The sequence below is a fragment of the Triturus cristatus genome, chromosome 8 (genome assembly GCF_964204655.1).
Source record: "Triturus cristatus chromosome 8, aTriCri1.1, whole genome shotgun sequence".
NCBI lineage: Eukaryota > Metazoa > Chordata > Amphibia > Caudata > Salamandridae > Triturus > Triturus cristatus.
Window position 1 is genome coordinate 219,530,963 of NC_140591.1, and position 16,790 is coordinate 219,547,752.

The window sequence follows — 16,790 nt, forward strand, 5'->3', positions numbered from 1 at the left end:
TAACTAAGTCGACTTTACTCACTTGTTTCCAAGAACTGTCCCAGGACTGAATCACGATCCAGTCCTGGAGTTGGAAATGTAATCCTGAAAGTGATCTATTGTAAATAACTTAAAACATCCATTGAGCTCAATGTAGAATTGTGTTTGAAACTGGGTTGCCTATTGCAACAACCTGAAACTACTAGCTACAAAAGTCAATTGCATATTGCAAAAGTATTTACATAAAGCATCTCATTCTGAGAAAGTATATTTTAATACCTATTGTTGGTTCTAAAATAAAACAAACATTTATTCTTTATATAAACCATTGGCCTAGAGTTCAGTTATTGAGTGTGTGAGACCATTTGCTGACTGAGTGTGTACAAAAAATGCTTTACACTGTCCTCTGATACTGCCTTACTGCTCGACCAAGCTACCACTTTAGAGAGTAAGGTTATACCTAACTTTAGCCTCTGCCAAACCTCTGGGGACTGTGGACGCTGTACACTCTATACCAATTTGGGATCAGTATATACAGAGCCACTTTTTCACAGTTAGTCCCCACTTTTTGCCTTATTTTGATATGGTTTCAATTGTAGTGCACAGGGTCCCTACCATCCAGGTCCCTCTGTGCAAGTGATTCTTCCCTAAGAACATATCTCCAATTGGGACTTCTATCCCCTGTAAGTCCCTAGTAAGTAGTACCCTGGGTACCGAGGGTTGAAGAAACTGATTCTAAAGAGAGTCCCTGGGACCATGTCACTGCCCCTGCAGCTTGCATGCCGCTATGTGGGAGAAAATGACAGTCAACATGGCACCCTGCTTGGGTGGTGCCATGCCAGCCATCACTGCCTGAACGTATAGGTAAATCACCCCTCTAGCAGGCGTTACAGCCATAAGGTAGGGTGTACTATACCACAGGTGAGGGCATATCTGCAAGAGCAGATATGCCCCTACAATATAGGGGTCCATTCCTTTATATTGTAATGGCTAGCGAAGCAATAGAGAGTACATGGGCTGGAAACTCGCCAACTCGAGTTCCACGGCACCATGATGCTTTCACTGAATACAGGAGTGTTTGGTCCCAAACTACACCTTCCAATAAATTCCCACTGATGCCAGTGTGAGATTTGTTAAAACATGTACTCAGAGGGCACCTCAGGGATACCCCCTGAAAACCTACCAACCCTGGTGTGGTCTCTGACCGGCTGTAGGCAGCTAGCCACCACCACTCCTCATGTTTCTGGACCCCTTGGGTAGAGCGACCCTGTTCTCTGGGAGCAGAAACTATGCACATCCTGGGCCGAGGTGTCACACCATGTTCCTCAGGATGGGCCAGTGCTCGAAGAAGGAAGCTGCAAAGGCCTGCCGCCTTTGTAATGCACCCCCAGCCTCTGCTGCTAGTCGCAGATGGTAGCCCCTGGTTTACACCCCCACTTTAAGTGGGAGAACTGGCGGGAAATCTCAGGAGAATAGAAGGGGTGCCCACCTCTGCCAACTCCACCCCTAAGGTGGGGGAGGTGAGGGGAAGCACATCTTTCAGTCCCTATCATCGTGAAGATGGGGAGACAGCTCAATACTGGGCTAGGATTATCACCCCCCACCCCCCACAGGATGGTGGCATAATTGAGGGTGTAGACACCCTAAGTAAAGTGCCCATTGGCCCTACCTGTCACTCCCCTAAAACACCCCTAAATTTAGTCTTTAGGTGGCTCCCCCACTAGTTCCTGCTGACCGAAGGACGAATAAGACTGCAGTGAAGCCTGAAGACGCCGAATGACTTTGCCCCAGCTCTACCGGCCTCTCACCATCTTCAAAGACCCTGCAAAAGACGACGCCTGCCCTACAGGCAGCAACTTCCAGAAGCCAAGGAAGACTGCCTGCTCTTCGACAAAGACCAGAGACTCCAGAGGACAGCGGGTCTGTCCCCCAGAAACCTACACAATGGACTCTGGTGCCATCCGGATTCGTGAGTCCCGCCCACTCTGCACCCCACACCTCCAGTCCATGTCCAGGTGGACCACTGACCAATAACTGGTTCCCCAGCGATACTGACCTCCAGTCCAGTATTGGCTGACCCCTCCTGGACCCCACGATGATGCCTGCAGCCTAGATTCCGAGGCCCCCTGACCAGCTCCGGTAAGAAGAATCCGACGTCTAAGGACACCACTGCATTTGAAACCCCTGAGCCAAGGTGAGCTGAACCGAAGGTGCCCCTACGACCCCCTACATCTCTACTTACCTCGGCTGTCTCTGGTCTCCCTCCTGCAGCCTTCTGTGCAACACCTGCAGCCTGTTTGTCTGAAGCAAGTTTTCAATTGAAAAGCATTGAGCACACAACGGTGTATATGCACCCTGCTGCCCCTGTGCCCGCTGGTGGTGTATATTTGGTGCTGTTTTGTGGCCCTAGTGCTTGCTCTTACCCCCAAAGCTTGACCCCTGCAACCAAGTTACCTACCTGAAAGCAGTGTGACTTTGAGCACCCCCAGTCTCTATTGAAGTGCATTGGGCCAAACTCCGATTTTGTCCTCTGCACCCGGCTGCCCCTGTGCCGCTGATGGTGCAGTTTTGGTACTTACCTGAAGCTTGCCCCTTGCTGACTGTTGGACCCGGCCTCGTGGCGTGGTCTTAACCCTCTTGGATTGTGCTCGTCCCCCGCACCGGCCTACACGGGCCGCCCTCTCAGGCCGCCAGGGACCCCTCCTCCCTTCAAGGCCCCCTTTGGATTGTACCCGTTTTTCTACACCCGCCGCAGCGGCCCCCTTTTCCAGGTCGCACAGAGACCCCTCATCCCTTCGGGGTCCCCCCCCCATGCTTGCTCCACGCACCAGCCCACGCAGCCCAGCTCCCTCCGGCCTCGGCCCCAGCGAAGCTCCGACATCGAGGCACCAAGATCTGGCCTGGGGCACCGCATGGCCACTTCACCACTCCCGGAGGAGGAGAGTTTCGATGGGACCCCCGCTGTCCCTCAACACCTAGGTGCGATCGTCCTCCGGCCTCCCCGGGCCTGGCGCCTCTCCCGCTGGGCGTCTGGCCTCTCCCAGCCCGGCCTCTCCGCCCCCCCCAGGCGCAAGGGTCCGGACATCATAGGGCTCCAGACCTATATCTGGGGCAACCCCGCAATGGGACAGTAGTTGTATCCCGGAGTCAAGAGCCCTGCTGATGGAATCGCGGCTGACCCTACGGAGAAGAACTCTTGCTGACACTACCACGAGCCCTGCTGACTGCGTCGCGGCTCCACCTTATTGAGACAAGGAACCTCACGGAACATCGGAGCCCTGCTGACGCTGTCGCGGCCCAACCTCGCTGAAACTTCCGCCAGAGCCCTGCTGACGCCGTCGCGGCTCGACCACTCCGAGACCCGGAGTCCCTCCAGCTTGAGGTCAAGAACTGGGCCTAAGGTACCCTCGTACCCAGCTGCTACTAAAGACTGTCTCGCTACCCCGTCCCGACCAAAGACTTTGAGACTCTTGCGGATCTCTCGATTCCCCCCTTGTATATATTGATAACCGTAACTTCCTAAATGCTGATAAAGAATTGCTCGTCTTGATAAACATCCTCGAGTCCTGTGTGGTGGGGTTACTGTGCTAGTATGGTATAGGAGAAGGACCTCTCCTAGGAGGCTTCTCAGCAGCGCTCGGCTACTTCGTACAGTGTGGAGGCCCCCCTGGGTGGTCTCTCCGACCCACCCCCCCCCCGCCTATATAACTGAATTATTGTTTTCCTCATAGGATAACCTTGAAATCTTTGAAAATTGCAAAAGTGTCGACTTTTGAAAGTCTTAAGTATTTTTCCTGTAACATGTAAAACTTACTTACCTTATTGTGAAGATCTTAGTCTTAAAATAAAACTTAAAGCTTATTTTAATAAAAATTTGTGTGGATCTCCTTTTTGAGTCTGTGTCAGTAATTGGTCTGTGTTGTGCGATACTTTTCTTACACTATTCCGTTTTAGGCCTAAGGCTGCTCGCACACACTACCACTAATAGAGCACTTTGGGTTTGAATTGAGCCCTGTACACTTCTGGAAAATCTCTGGACTCTGTGCACCGTTTAACCACCTAGTGGCGCACATATACAAAGCCAGCTTCCCACACTTATGATGTAACTGGTGACCCCAGTGAAGGCTGTCTCTGTGCTGTGCTTGGTACAAAAGTCTGATTGACAGCTGTGTAGGAGTTTATAGCTTTCTCAATGACTTTAGCTGGAAAAGGCAGGTGCGAGATGGGTCTGTAGGTAGCTGCTGATGGTATTTGGGTCCACTGTTGGTTTCTTCCAATAGGATGTTGACTGCTGCTTTTTTCCAGCAAGACAGGAAGGTGCAGTGGTATGGAGGTGTTGATGATAGTGGTGAGCGTGTGGGAGATGATGGTTCTTCCAAGGTTGTATATGAAGTTGGGGCATGGATCTAATGAGGCTCCTGAGTGGGGAGGGTGTTCATTAGGGTGGTAGTTTCTTTGTTTGAGAGGGGCTTCCAATTGCTTTGCTGCTGTTTGACGATGAAGGAGGTGTCCGACTGGTTGGGGGAGTTTGAATCGGTATGCTGTGTGTCGAATGTGTTGTACATCTTGCCAATCTTCTGTTGAAAAAAGATTGAGAGGTCATTGCAGAGTGCTTGGGATGGGATGATGATGATGATGTTGGCAGCTGCGGAATTGGATATCTCCTTGACAATGGTGAAGAGTTCTTTGCTGTTGTTGGAGCAGGCTTTGAGTCTGAGAGTTAAGGCCTTTTTCTTTGCATCTCGTAGTAAAAGTAGAGGTTGAGGACGACGTTGTTTGTGGATCTTGCAGTGATGTTTTTGTCAAGTCTCCATATTATCTCAAGTTGTTTACACTGACGCTTGTACTCTCTAAAGTTGTTCATGTACCAGTTGGCCCGTTTGTTATTTTTGAAGGTCTTTAGTCTGGTGCTAACTATGCGGTTGGCGAGCCATTTATTGAAGAGGTTGGTGTTGACATAGATTTTCCCAATGTGGCTGGATTGGTTTTCCTGTTGGGTCTTGGATTCAGCTTTCTTCAGATATTTTGCTGCAGTGTCTTGATGGTGCTTAGGTTTTTTATGGTGGGATGGCTTGGTTGGTGGGTATCTTGTAATGTTGGATGTAGTGATCGTACCATGTGAGCAGGGTCGTGTGGGTAGTGGTGATCGTGTTGGAGGAGAAAATAGGGTCCAGGGTTTGACCTGCTGTGTGCGTTGATCCTTGAACGAGATGTGTGAGTCGGAGGTTTCTGAAGCTGTCGAGGACTCATCGCAGGACTCTTGTCACTAGGAAGTAGGGGACCCAGTAGCCCATTGCTCTTTTATGTGACATATATGGCACCGCTGGCACCATGCCCCTCATTTCACAATGGAGAAGAAGAAACATTTGAAGATGGACTGCCCTGCTGCCTTTGAGCTGCGCAAAAAAGGCTGCACCATTGAGAGAACTGTACCTGCTGCACTTTTGGCCTAATGAGATTGGGACTCTGACTACGGCTCCTGACGTGGGGAAAACATCACCCACAGCAATGACTCCAAGACCAGTCGACTGATCACCTGGGACTAGCTTCAGGGTTACAAGAGCCCAAACAGACGAGTTGTTAGCCATTGCAGACATGTTGCCACTACCAGAGTTAACCAAATCCTGCACCTGTGTCTGCATGACCCAACAGTGCTATCAGAGTTCTTTTTCGTTGCATCTAAGAGACACCAGCACCCACCAAATGTCTTGTATCCAACCGTAGTGCAGCAAGAGCAGTAGTGCAGCATCGGTTCGGCTACTGCAATGTAGAGGTCTTCGAGGGACCCCGACCTCTGTGGTCAAAGGCGCTCCACATCACCCATGGACCAAGGGACCACCACAGAGCGAGACCACCATCGGCCACACCAAGACCCGGAGCATCCTTTTGATCCTCTTTGCCTGTGTCCCTTGTCATCAGGCGCACTCTATTGAAGTTTGGGACGATCGTCCTGTAAAGTTTGAAACTTGATTAGAAAATGCTCTGGTGGCCAGGTAACTGTCTAAAGTATCCTACCTGCCCCCTTAGACCTTTTCCCTGCCGGATTTGGTCACCCAACCTGGGCTGGAGTACTCGCTGCATATATTTCAAACTTTTGAAAAGTTTGCAAACTTTTGTTGACCAGTGCACGTTTGTGGTTGCATTTTTTTTGGGATAAACTTTACTGCATTTCAGCCCAACCGGGCCCATAGAACACAACATTAAGCACACACAGTTATGGAATTGAAGGAGGCATACAGTCTGCTCACGGTAAGGCATTGAGTAGACATAGAGAAGCAAACTTACAAAAGAGGTCCCCGAAACAACCCCATATCTAGTTAAGCCAGTTGACCAAGCCATTTCCCCCATACCCGCCCATGTTTCTGAGGACAGCCACAGGCTTCAAATACCACACATTCCTGCTGCGCGCACCAGTGCACCCCCGCCTCCATCTAGGAGAGCCAGGAGACATCCAACCCGCAGCAATGTCCAGTTTTGCCACTAGGAGGGTTTTGCCCAGGAATGCTTTCTCCGCCCTTGTACGCCCAGTGCCTTCGAATACCCCCAACATGACCATCTTGGGGGAAAGGGGAACCTCCCATCCCAACACCTCTGCATTATCCTGGATTACATTTGCCCAGTACAGCGGAATCGCTGTGCAGGTCCATACCATGTGATAGAAATCGGCTTGAGTGGTTTCACACCAATGGCAATTGGAAGTATGTCGCAATTTCGCTCTAGCACGCGAAACGGTGAAAGATAAACTGCATATAGATAATTAATCTCAATAAGTCTCAGTTTGGAGGAGGTGGTGAGCTCACAGGGGGCCATCGGGGGCATTGCACCAGTCTTCTTCCTCAACTGGCCTCCCACCTGGTCCGTAGGTGATCCAGCGAGCCAGGCAAGTTGCTAATGAGTGTACGGTAGATCTGAGAAATCCCACCACAGCCCAGGTGCCCCAGAAGTAGCTTGGCTTCGAAGGGACGTGCGGTTGCGTTTAAAAGTAATAAAGGCTTCTAAAATCTGTATCTATGGAATCCTCTAGTGGATTTTGACGATCAAGGTCTCTAAAAATTCATAAAAATGTGTTCTATTTTTATAAATTGTTTTTTCGTCGTTTTATTGGCGAGTGATTTTCTTATTCTGTTTGGTGCTGTTAAATACTTTACACACAGTTCCTTTGCCAAGTCTTAATGATTGCAGCCACAGATATACAGGTTTGACATAAAAAGTAAACAATACTGACTGGACCCAGGATGGTATCTGTGAGTGTACTCCATAATAGGGCCCCACAGTCATATCATGCAGTACACCCAGATCCTCACATTTACTATTGTGCTAATCAGTATTTTTTGTATAGGAATGTTAAGAAATTAAATTCAGCTAGTCTAGGTTTACACAGTTAACAGCTTTAAATTTAAAAAAAGAATTGACAGGAGAATTTTCCTGCTAAAAGTGGCTTTTGCAAAACAAATTATCTCGCTACAAACCTACTTTCTTGGTTTACCCGCATGCATTTTGTAACTTTATGATGTTCACACATTTTTATACATTTGAAATACATTTGATTGCCAAATGAAAAAAAAAGAAACTGTGCCAAGAGGATTATGCTGTGAATCTGATTTTTAAAATGTTCTTGTTTGTTGTATAATGGTGTGCATTTCACAATCAACACAGAAACTGAAACTTTGTTATTTCTTGGTCAGAGCCTCCAGAAGTTGTTGACACAACAGTTGTGGCTGGAGATTCAATATTGCTTCATCCGCAGGAAAAAGCAGCCAGAGTAAGAATGACAGCTGAGCGGCATCGACAGGTACAGAGGAGTTAATCTTTTCGCAGTTATTTAAATGTGTGCTATTGTGAGTTTATGTTGTATGAGTACCTGAACTCAAAGGGTCACTTTGTCACAAATGATTTGTTGCATCTGGGCCAGCTCTTTTTTTCATAGTTACATTTTTCCTTGTTCCCAACTTTTAATTATGTGGAAGTATGAAACAGGATAAATGCTTTCCATGTTTGAAGAACAATATTAACTTAAAGTGTAAATGAAATGTATTTCAAATGTATTCTATACGTAAATTTGTATTGTGATTTTAACTTATTTTTCATGTATGTTTTTTTTTTTTTGTGTGATATGCTGTATTTCATACACTTCAAAAACATTTTGGGGAGGTATAAACGTTGGAAACCTCAGGAAGCTAGTTACAGAGACAAAGCAATTCATGCATTATACAGTGTTACTTGAGTGGTTTGATATTCTTGGCCTTTAGGCCTTAATTTTGGTTTTGGAATTTGTTGGAATAGTCTTTATAGGGATAAGCATCAACAAGTTTGGAAACCGAGCAAAAGGGTTACTAAAAAGTCAACAAACATGTGAAAGTGCGAGTGCACATCAAACGAAATATCTCAAATTAAATTCCAGGTTTTCATATTTTGTCTTTATTTCTTGTAAGAAACTTCTTCGATGCAAGCCCACTGCCAGCCAACACGTGTTTCGTCCTGACTTAATAGGTCACGGACTTCATCAGGGCTGGAGACAAAGAAATAACCAAGTTTCATAAGGAGGATGCTTAATGTAACAGCAGAAAGTAAATAAACAAAATAACATCAAGCACTAAGGCAAAATATGTAGCTATTTAAGCATTACAAAACCTAATAGGTAAACATCGTGGTTGGAGCAAACATTGTAAAGTATAAGGTCAACAACGTTTAAGGTTTGTAAATTGTGTATAGAGGAAAGAAGGGAAACTACAGAAAAAAGGTGCTAATTATAAGAGGAGAGAGAGGACCCAGTGAACTAAGTACCAGTAGTTATGAAATAAAGTAGAAGTTATCTGAACATAAGTATAGTCTAGTAAAAATAAAAATAAGAATAAATACGGAGAAATAATAATAATGGAAAGAAAACAAGTGAAGCTAGAGACCCGTGCTATAATACAAGCACATAATGTGAGTAAAATGTCTCTTAAACCAAGAGAAACCATACGAAAGAAAACTGCCAAAAAAGTGAAGCTAACCACCAGTGAGAAGTACTCTCTAAAAAACCTGTACACGAAATGTATTACAAAAGACTCACCATAATGGTATTATCAGTCTACAAATATTATTAGTCCAGGAGCCAAGGACATAGCGATCGCGACCTGCAGGTAAATTTAATATTTCAATATTCAGTCCAACTAACTAAAATATTATAAACCAGACTAAGTAAGTGTAAGAGACATACCAATCAAAATTCGAACTGACGGCTCCAATCCAATAGTATTCAAAATAAACCAGGTCAGTCGATGCAATTATTCAGTGGTAGGTGTCATTCAAGTAACCTAAAACAAAAATTAAACTAATTTCCACGTTGTCAGCCAGTATACGAGCGTAAATGCCTACCAATCTCAACAGAACGTTACTAATATATCAACTTCATAGGCGCTAATGTAAACATACTAAAATCTAAGAGCTAATGTTAAACTGATAACCAAGTCTCACGTTCAAATTACGAATAGACCCAAGAACCGTATACAATAGTCATCATTCGTATATACTCATAAATACCTGAAAGTGAAGCGAAGGGTCCAATATCTTGACCACTCGTGTTATGTTCCGGTGTCTGCAATGGGCGCCATGTTCGAGTAGGAATATATAGACTATCTGATGACGGACTATATGGTTATGTGAAACCTCCTTGAATAGGCGCCATATTGGACCAGTAATAAAGTTAAGTCAATAGAAATAGTCAATAGAAATCAGTAGCCGAAACACTGAGTGTAACACTCAAAGTCGTACGTAATTTAACCGGGCGTCTGTATTTAAGCGCCATCATGGATAGGGATCAACCTACATCGAACAGATTCAAAATACGCGCCATCTTTCAAGGGCTAAAAAGCCCCTCGCGTATATGGAAAAATTATTAATAGTATAAAAGATCACTAAACCGACCTCAAAAAAGGAAACCCTATACCTAACAAGTAAAGTTTTGGACTATTTATCCGGGCGTCTGTATTTAAGCGCCATCTTGGATAGGAATCAACCTACTACAAGAAAAATCAAAATACGCGCCATTTTATAAGGGCTTAGAAGTCCTTTGCGTGTATGGAAAAGTTATTGATAATATATATGTCGCTAAACCGACCTCAAAAAGGTTATTCTTTACCTGACAAGTAAAGTTTTGAGTCAAAAATAAATTCAGTAAATAAGGAAAAACCAGTGAAAGAGTAAATAAACGAAAAAGAAGTTAAGAAAATAGATAACAGTAACCAAAGCGACCCCACCTTAGTAAAAATTCTGTAAGAAAAGGCATACATTTACAAGATTCAAATAGTATACAGTACTTATTCAATTAATGAGTGTTACATTTATACAAAAGTATACAATTATCTGGTAAAGCTAGGTAAGGCATAAGGAGAGGAATACATCATAAATCTCCAAAAGCGTGCCACAATATAAGTACAGTAATTTACAAAAGCAGTTTGGATTCAACTTCACAACCTTAAAGTGCCATTAAATGGGAATGATTGGAGTACTACCATAAAGTTAAGTACCCAAGAAATACTGTAATTCATTCTCAATATTAATTCCCATCTTAACCGCATGCAACCTCAAGATCCAACGAGCTTCAGTCTGCCGCAGCTTTAATTCTCGGTTACCACCTCTAATGTCATTTGATACTGATTCCAGTGCATGAAATTTAAAGCTCTGTTGTTGATTTTGCTCTGAGCATTCTAATGCATGGTGTACTATTGGGTATCTATCATCCATATTTTTCAACGCTCTAAAGTGTTCTGCAATACGGGTTTTGAGATTTCTAACTGTACTACCCACATAAATCATGGAACATTTACAAATGATAACATAAATCACATACTTCGTATTGCAATTAATGTACTCGGTGATGTGAAATTTTCTAGATCCATTATAAGAAAATTCTTTTGTTCCAGACAAGGCATGTTTGCACAGGCTACAGTCTCCACATTTATGGAAACCCAAACTTCTGCTTTGGAGCCAGGACATAGTAGCCACATTTTTCTTTGGATAACTTGGGCTAACCATATTCCGAATAGATAAACCCTTCCGGTAAGCAAGACTAGGGTAGTTGGTCAATATTTTGCTAAGATCAGAATCTGATGTCAGAAGTTTCCAATGACGTTTAAGTATATTGAACACTTTGTGGGATCAAGGGTGAAAATTCGTAATCATTCTCACTTGATGTTCTTGTTTATCATCAGGGTTATGATATGTTTTCAAAGTATCGTTTCTATTTAGTTGATTTGCTCGTCTTTTTGCTCTATTGATTATATCTTTATCATATCCCCTGTTCAAAAATCTAACTTCAATATCATTCGCATTTTTAATAAAATCAATGTCCTTACCACAGTTGCGGCGTGCTCTGTGAAATTCTCCATAGGGAATAGAATGTATTTGCGTCCTAGGATGAGCACTCGCTGCGTGCAGTACTGAGTTGCAGGCTGTCTCTTTTCTGTGCATACGGCTGTAAATGCACATATCTTCAACAAAAAGTTCAACATCTAGGAACACGATTCTATGTTTACTGTGAGTCATCGTCAATTTCATATTAAATGGGTTGCTGTTAAGGTGTTCAAAAAAACTATTCAGTTCATCAATGCTCCCTGTCCAGATTAAAAGACAGTCATCTATGTAGCGGCCAAGGAACACAATATATTCCTGCCAGCTAGATTCCCTTGTCTGTATACAGTGCCTAAAATACATAAAAATGCTACTTCACCCCCCGGCAGACCAATTGTGTCGGGTATCGGTGGACCAACCGAACGCATCTCTGAATTTGTGGACACTTTCCTACAACCATATGTCCACAATTTACCATCAACCATTCGAGACACAAAACACATTCTCAACACACTAATGGACATCACATGGGATGAATCTATGACTTTAGTCACATTAGATGTGGTGTCTCTTTACACCAACATTGCACATGAGCAAGGACTACAAGCATTACGCTATTATCTGGATAAAAGACCAGTTGAATTCTTGGAACACTCGCAAATGATAATTGACATGTCTAGACTGATTTTAGAACACAATGTATTTCTATTTGGGGGAGAGTGGTACCAACAAACGTGCGGTACTGCGATGGGTTCCAGATTTGCGCCGTCCTTTGCCTGCCTCTTTATGGGGTGGTTCGAGGCGGGGCATATCTGGGGCCCTTCCGGTGCCAGCTGGCAGGAATATATTGTGTTCCTTGGCCGCTACATAGATGACTGTCTTTTAATCTGGACAGGGAGCATTGATGAACTGAATAGTTTTTTTGAACACCTTAACAGCAACCCATTTAATATGAAATTCACGATGACTCACAGTAAACATAGAATCGTGTTCCTAGATGTTGAACTTTTTGTTGAAGATATGTGCATTTACAGCCGTATGCACAGAAAAGAGACAGCTTGCAACTCAGTACTGCACGCAGCGAGTGCTCATCCTAGGACGCAAATAAATTCTATTCCCTATGGAGAATTTCACAGAGCACGCCGCAACTGTAGTAAGGACATTGATTTTATTAAAAATGCGAATGATATTGAAGTTAGATTTTTGAACAGGGGATATGATAAAGATATAATCAATAGAGCAAAAAGACGAGCAAATCAACTAAATAGAAACGATACTTTGAAAACATATCATAACCCTGATGATAAACAAGAACATCAAGTGAGAATGATTACGAATTTTCACCCTTGGTCCCACAAAGTGTTCAATATACTTAAACGTCATTGGAAACTTCTGACATCAGATTCTGATCTTAGCAAAATATTGACCAACTACCCTAGTCTTGCTTACCGGAAGGGTTTATCTATTCGGAATATGGTTAGCCCAAGTTATCCAAAGAAAAATGTGGCTACTATGTCCTGGCTCCAAAGCAGAAGTTTGGGTTTCCATAAATGTGGAGACTGTAGCATGTGCAAACATGCCTTGTCTGGAACAAAAGAATTTTCTTATAATGGATCTAGAAAATTTCACATCACCGAGTACATTAATTGCAATACGAAGTATGTGATTTATGTTATCATTTGTAAATGTTCCATGATTTATGTGGGTAGTACAGTTAGAAATCTCAAAACCCGTATTGCAGAACACTTTAGAGCGTTGAAAAATATGGATGATAGATACCCAATAGTACACCATGCATTAGAATGCTCAGAGCAAAATCAACAACAGAGCTTTAAATTTCATGCACTGGAATCAGTATCAAATGACATTAGAGGTGGTAACCGAGAATTAAAGCTGCGGCAGACTGAAGCTCGTTGGATCTTGAGGTTGCATGCGGTTAAGATGGGAATTAATATTGAGAATGAATTACAGTATTTCTTGGGTACTTAACTTTATGGTAGTACTCCAATCATTCCCATTTAATGGCACTTTAAGGTTGTGAAGTTGAATCCAAACTGCTTTTGTAAATTACTGTACTTATATTGTGGCACGCTTTTGGAGATTTATGATGTATTCCTCTCCTTATGCCTTACCTAGCTTTACCAGATAATTGTATACTTTTGTATAAATGTAACACTCATTAATTGAATAAGTACTGTATACTATTTGAATCTTGTAAATGTATGCCTTTTCTTACAGAATTTTTACTAAGGTGGGGTCGCTTTGGTTACTGTTATCTATTTTCTTAACTTCTTTTTCGTTTATTTACTCTTTCACTGGTTTTTCCTTATTTACTGAATTTATTTTTGACTCAAAACTTTACTTGTCAGGTAAAGAATAACCTTTTTGAGGTCGGTTTAGCGACATATATATTATCAATAACTTTTCCATACACGCGAAGGACTTCTAAGCCCTTATAAAATGGCGCGTATTTTGATTTTTCTTGTAGTAGGTTGATTCCTATCCAAGATGGCGCTTAAATACAGACGCCCGGATAAATAGTCCAAAACTTTACTTGTTAGGTATAGGGTTTCCTTTTTTGAGGTCGGTTTAGTGATCTTTTATACTATTAATAATTTTTCCATATACGCGAGGGGCTTTTTAGCCCTTGAAAGATGGCGCGTATTTTGAATCTGTTCGATGTAGGTTGATCCCTATCCATGATGGCGCTTAAATACAGACGCCCGGTTAAATTACGTACGACTTTGAGTGTTACACTCAGTGTTTCGGCTACTGATTTCTATTGACTATTTCTATTGACTTAACTTTATTACTGGTCCAATATGGCGCCTATTCAAGGAGGTTTCACATAACCATATAGTCCGTCATCAGATAGTCTATATATTCCTACTCGAACATGGCGCCCATTGCAGACACCGGAACATAACACGAGTGGTCAAGATATTGGACCCTTCGCTTCACTTTCAGGTATTTATGAGTATATACGAATGATGACTATTGTATACGGTTCTTGGGTCTATTCGTAATTTGAACGTGAGACTTGGTTATCAGTTTAACATTAGCTCTTAGATTTTAGTATGTTTACATTAGCGCCTATGAAGTTGATATATTAGTAACGTTCTGTTGAGATTGGTAGGCATTTACGCTCGTATACTGGCTGACAACGTGGAAATTAGTTTAATTTTTGTTTTAGGTTACTTGAATGACACCTACCACTGAATAATTGCATCGACTGACCTGGTTTATTTTGAATACTATTGGATTGGAGCCGTCAGTTCGAATTTTGATTGGTATGTCTCTTACACTTACTTAGTCTGGTTTATAATATTTTAGTTAGTTGGACTGAATATTGAAATATTAAATTTACCTGCAGGTCGCGATCGCTATGTCCTTGGCTCCTGGACTAATAATATTTGTAGACTGATAATACCATTATGGTGAGTCTTTTGTAATACATTTCGTGTACAGGTTTTTTAGAGAGTACTTCTCACTGGTGGTTAGCTTCACTTTTTTGGCAGTTTTCTTTCGTATGGTTTCTCTTACTCACATTATGTGCTTGTATTATAGCACGGGTCTCTAGCTTCACTTGTTTTCTTTCCATTATTATTATTTCTCCGTATTTATTCTTATTTTTATTTTTACTAGACTATACTTATGTTCAGATAACTTCTACTTTATTTCATAACTACTGGTACTTAGTTCACTGGGTCCTCTCTCTCCTCTTATAATTAGCACCTTTTTTCTGTAGTTTCCCTTCTTTCCTCTATACACAATTTACAAACCTTAAACGTTGTTGACCTTATACTTTACAATGTTTGCTCCAACCACGATGTTTACCTATTAGGTTTTGTAATGCTTAAATAGCTACATATTTTGCCTTAGTGCTTGATGTTATTTTGTTTTTTTACTTTCTGCTGTTACATTAAGCATCCTCCTTATGAAACTTGGTTATTTCTTTGTCTCCAGCCCTGATGAAGTCCGTGACCTATTAAGTCAGGACGAAACACGTGTTGGCTGGCAGTGGGCTTGCATCGAAGAAGTTTCTTACAAGAAATAAAGACAAAATATGAAAACCTGGAATTTAATTTGAGATATTTCGTTTGATGTGCACTCGCACTTTCACATGTTTGTTGACTTTTTAGTAACCCTTTTGCTCGGTTTCCAAACTTGTTGATGCTTGTGGTTAACTTTTGTTAGCCTATATTACGATGTTGGTGGTCGTCGTATTGTTAACCTGTAGCAAGGGTTTGTATTGATAGACTAATTGACTCATCATTTCTCTGCGCAATTGTCCCTACCACTGAGGGTTTTGGTTGTTTATAGGGATAAGGCCCACCAGGTCCATGCACTTCCTAATGAGAAGTGCAGAATTGGTGCTGCTCTTAAGTGACGGTCTGAGTACTGGAAGATTTCAGGTGCAGCTGATATCTTAGGAATGTTAGATCGCCTAGAATCCTTTTACTGCAAGCAGACAGGCAACACTAGCTTTATTCTTGCTTTAACCAGATGACATTACAGTGATAGGCCTGTCCATCCTTTGCAGAATTTCTTTAGCTTGTAGAAAAAGCATAAACTCTTGTTTTTGGTGATGGCTTGTTTATTACGATTGAACAAAAGACAGTGGTTCCTGTGGGCACTCAGTGATTGATAATTAAATATATATCAGCGCAATCACAATTAATCAGAGGTAAAGAGCTGTCAGAGACAGAAAAGACATATAACAAAGTATGTAGAGAAACCAGGTAATTTATATAATATAGTCACAGTGCATAGTGCCCCAAGTGAAACCTATCAGCATGGATTGTGACTCTTTGTGACATAAAAGCAAGGTTTCAATATTAATTGCGATTGCGCTGATATATATTTATCATTCACTAAGTGTCCACAGGAACCAATGTCTTCTGTTCAAGTAGAGTGTCCCTTGTGTACTCATACACAGCTTGTTTATTTCTATTCTATGTCCAATGCAGTTCCTCTCAACTTCTTTCTATCATAGCCTTCTTTTTGATATCTTCCTGAAACATATGGCTGACTTTCAGTCTTTTTCAAATCACATTTTCAACTATAGAGTGACGACAGTCTAAAGTCACTTCTTCCGTCAGTGAAAGATCTTTGGAATTTCATTTGGTTGAAGGTATATGCATAACCCAAGATCACGTCCAGTGCATTAGCAAGATTCACTGCAAAAGAAATTTGATCTTGCCTTCACTTTATAAAATAATAAAATGCCACCATGTGCATGGCCAAGGCCATTCTGGATTCATGCAATGAGACTCCTGCCTGTCTAACTGAAGCATTCAGTAAATCCACATAGTTTGAAATCTGGCTGCTTGTACACTCCTCAGATGATCTTTTCAGGATCACATTTGTCCAAACCTTCAACCACTTCCCTTCCAAGAAAAATCTTATCAGTCACATCTTTTTCATAAACCAGTTCAAAAGCCTGGTCCTGGCTATCTCAGGAGCATCGGACACTT

General features: G+C 42.3%; 1 protein-coding gene across 3 annotated transcripts in view; it reads left to right on the forward strand.

Annotated features, from left to right (window-relative positions):
• The window catches only part of CEP295 (centrosomal protein 295), a 510,218-nt gene that overhangs the window by 119,072 nt on the left and 374,356 nt on the right, over positions 1 to 16,790 (forward strand). For all 3 annotated transcript variants that reach the window (XM_085621392.1, XM_085621393.1, XM_085621394.1), the window contains exon 16: positions 7,665 to 7,771. In XM_085621392.1, the coding sequence (XP_085477518.1) occupies positions 7,665 to 7,771 (107 nt within the window). The remainder of the gene's footprint in view (positions 1 to 7,664; positions 7,772 to 16,790) is intronic.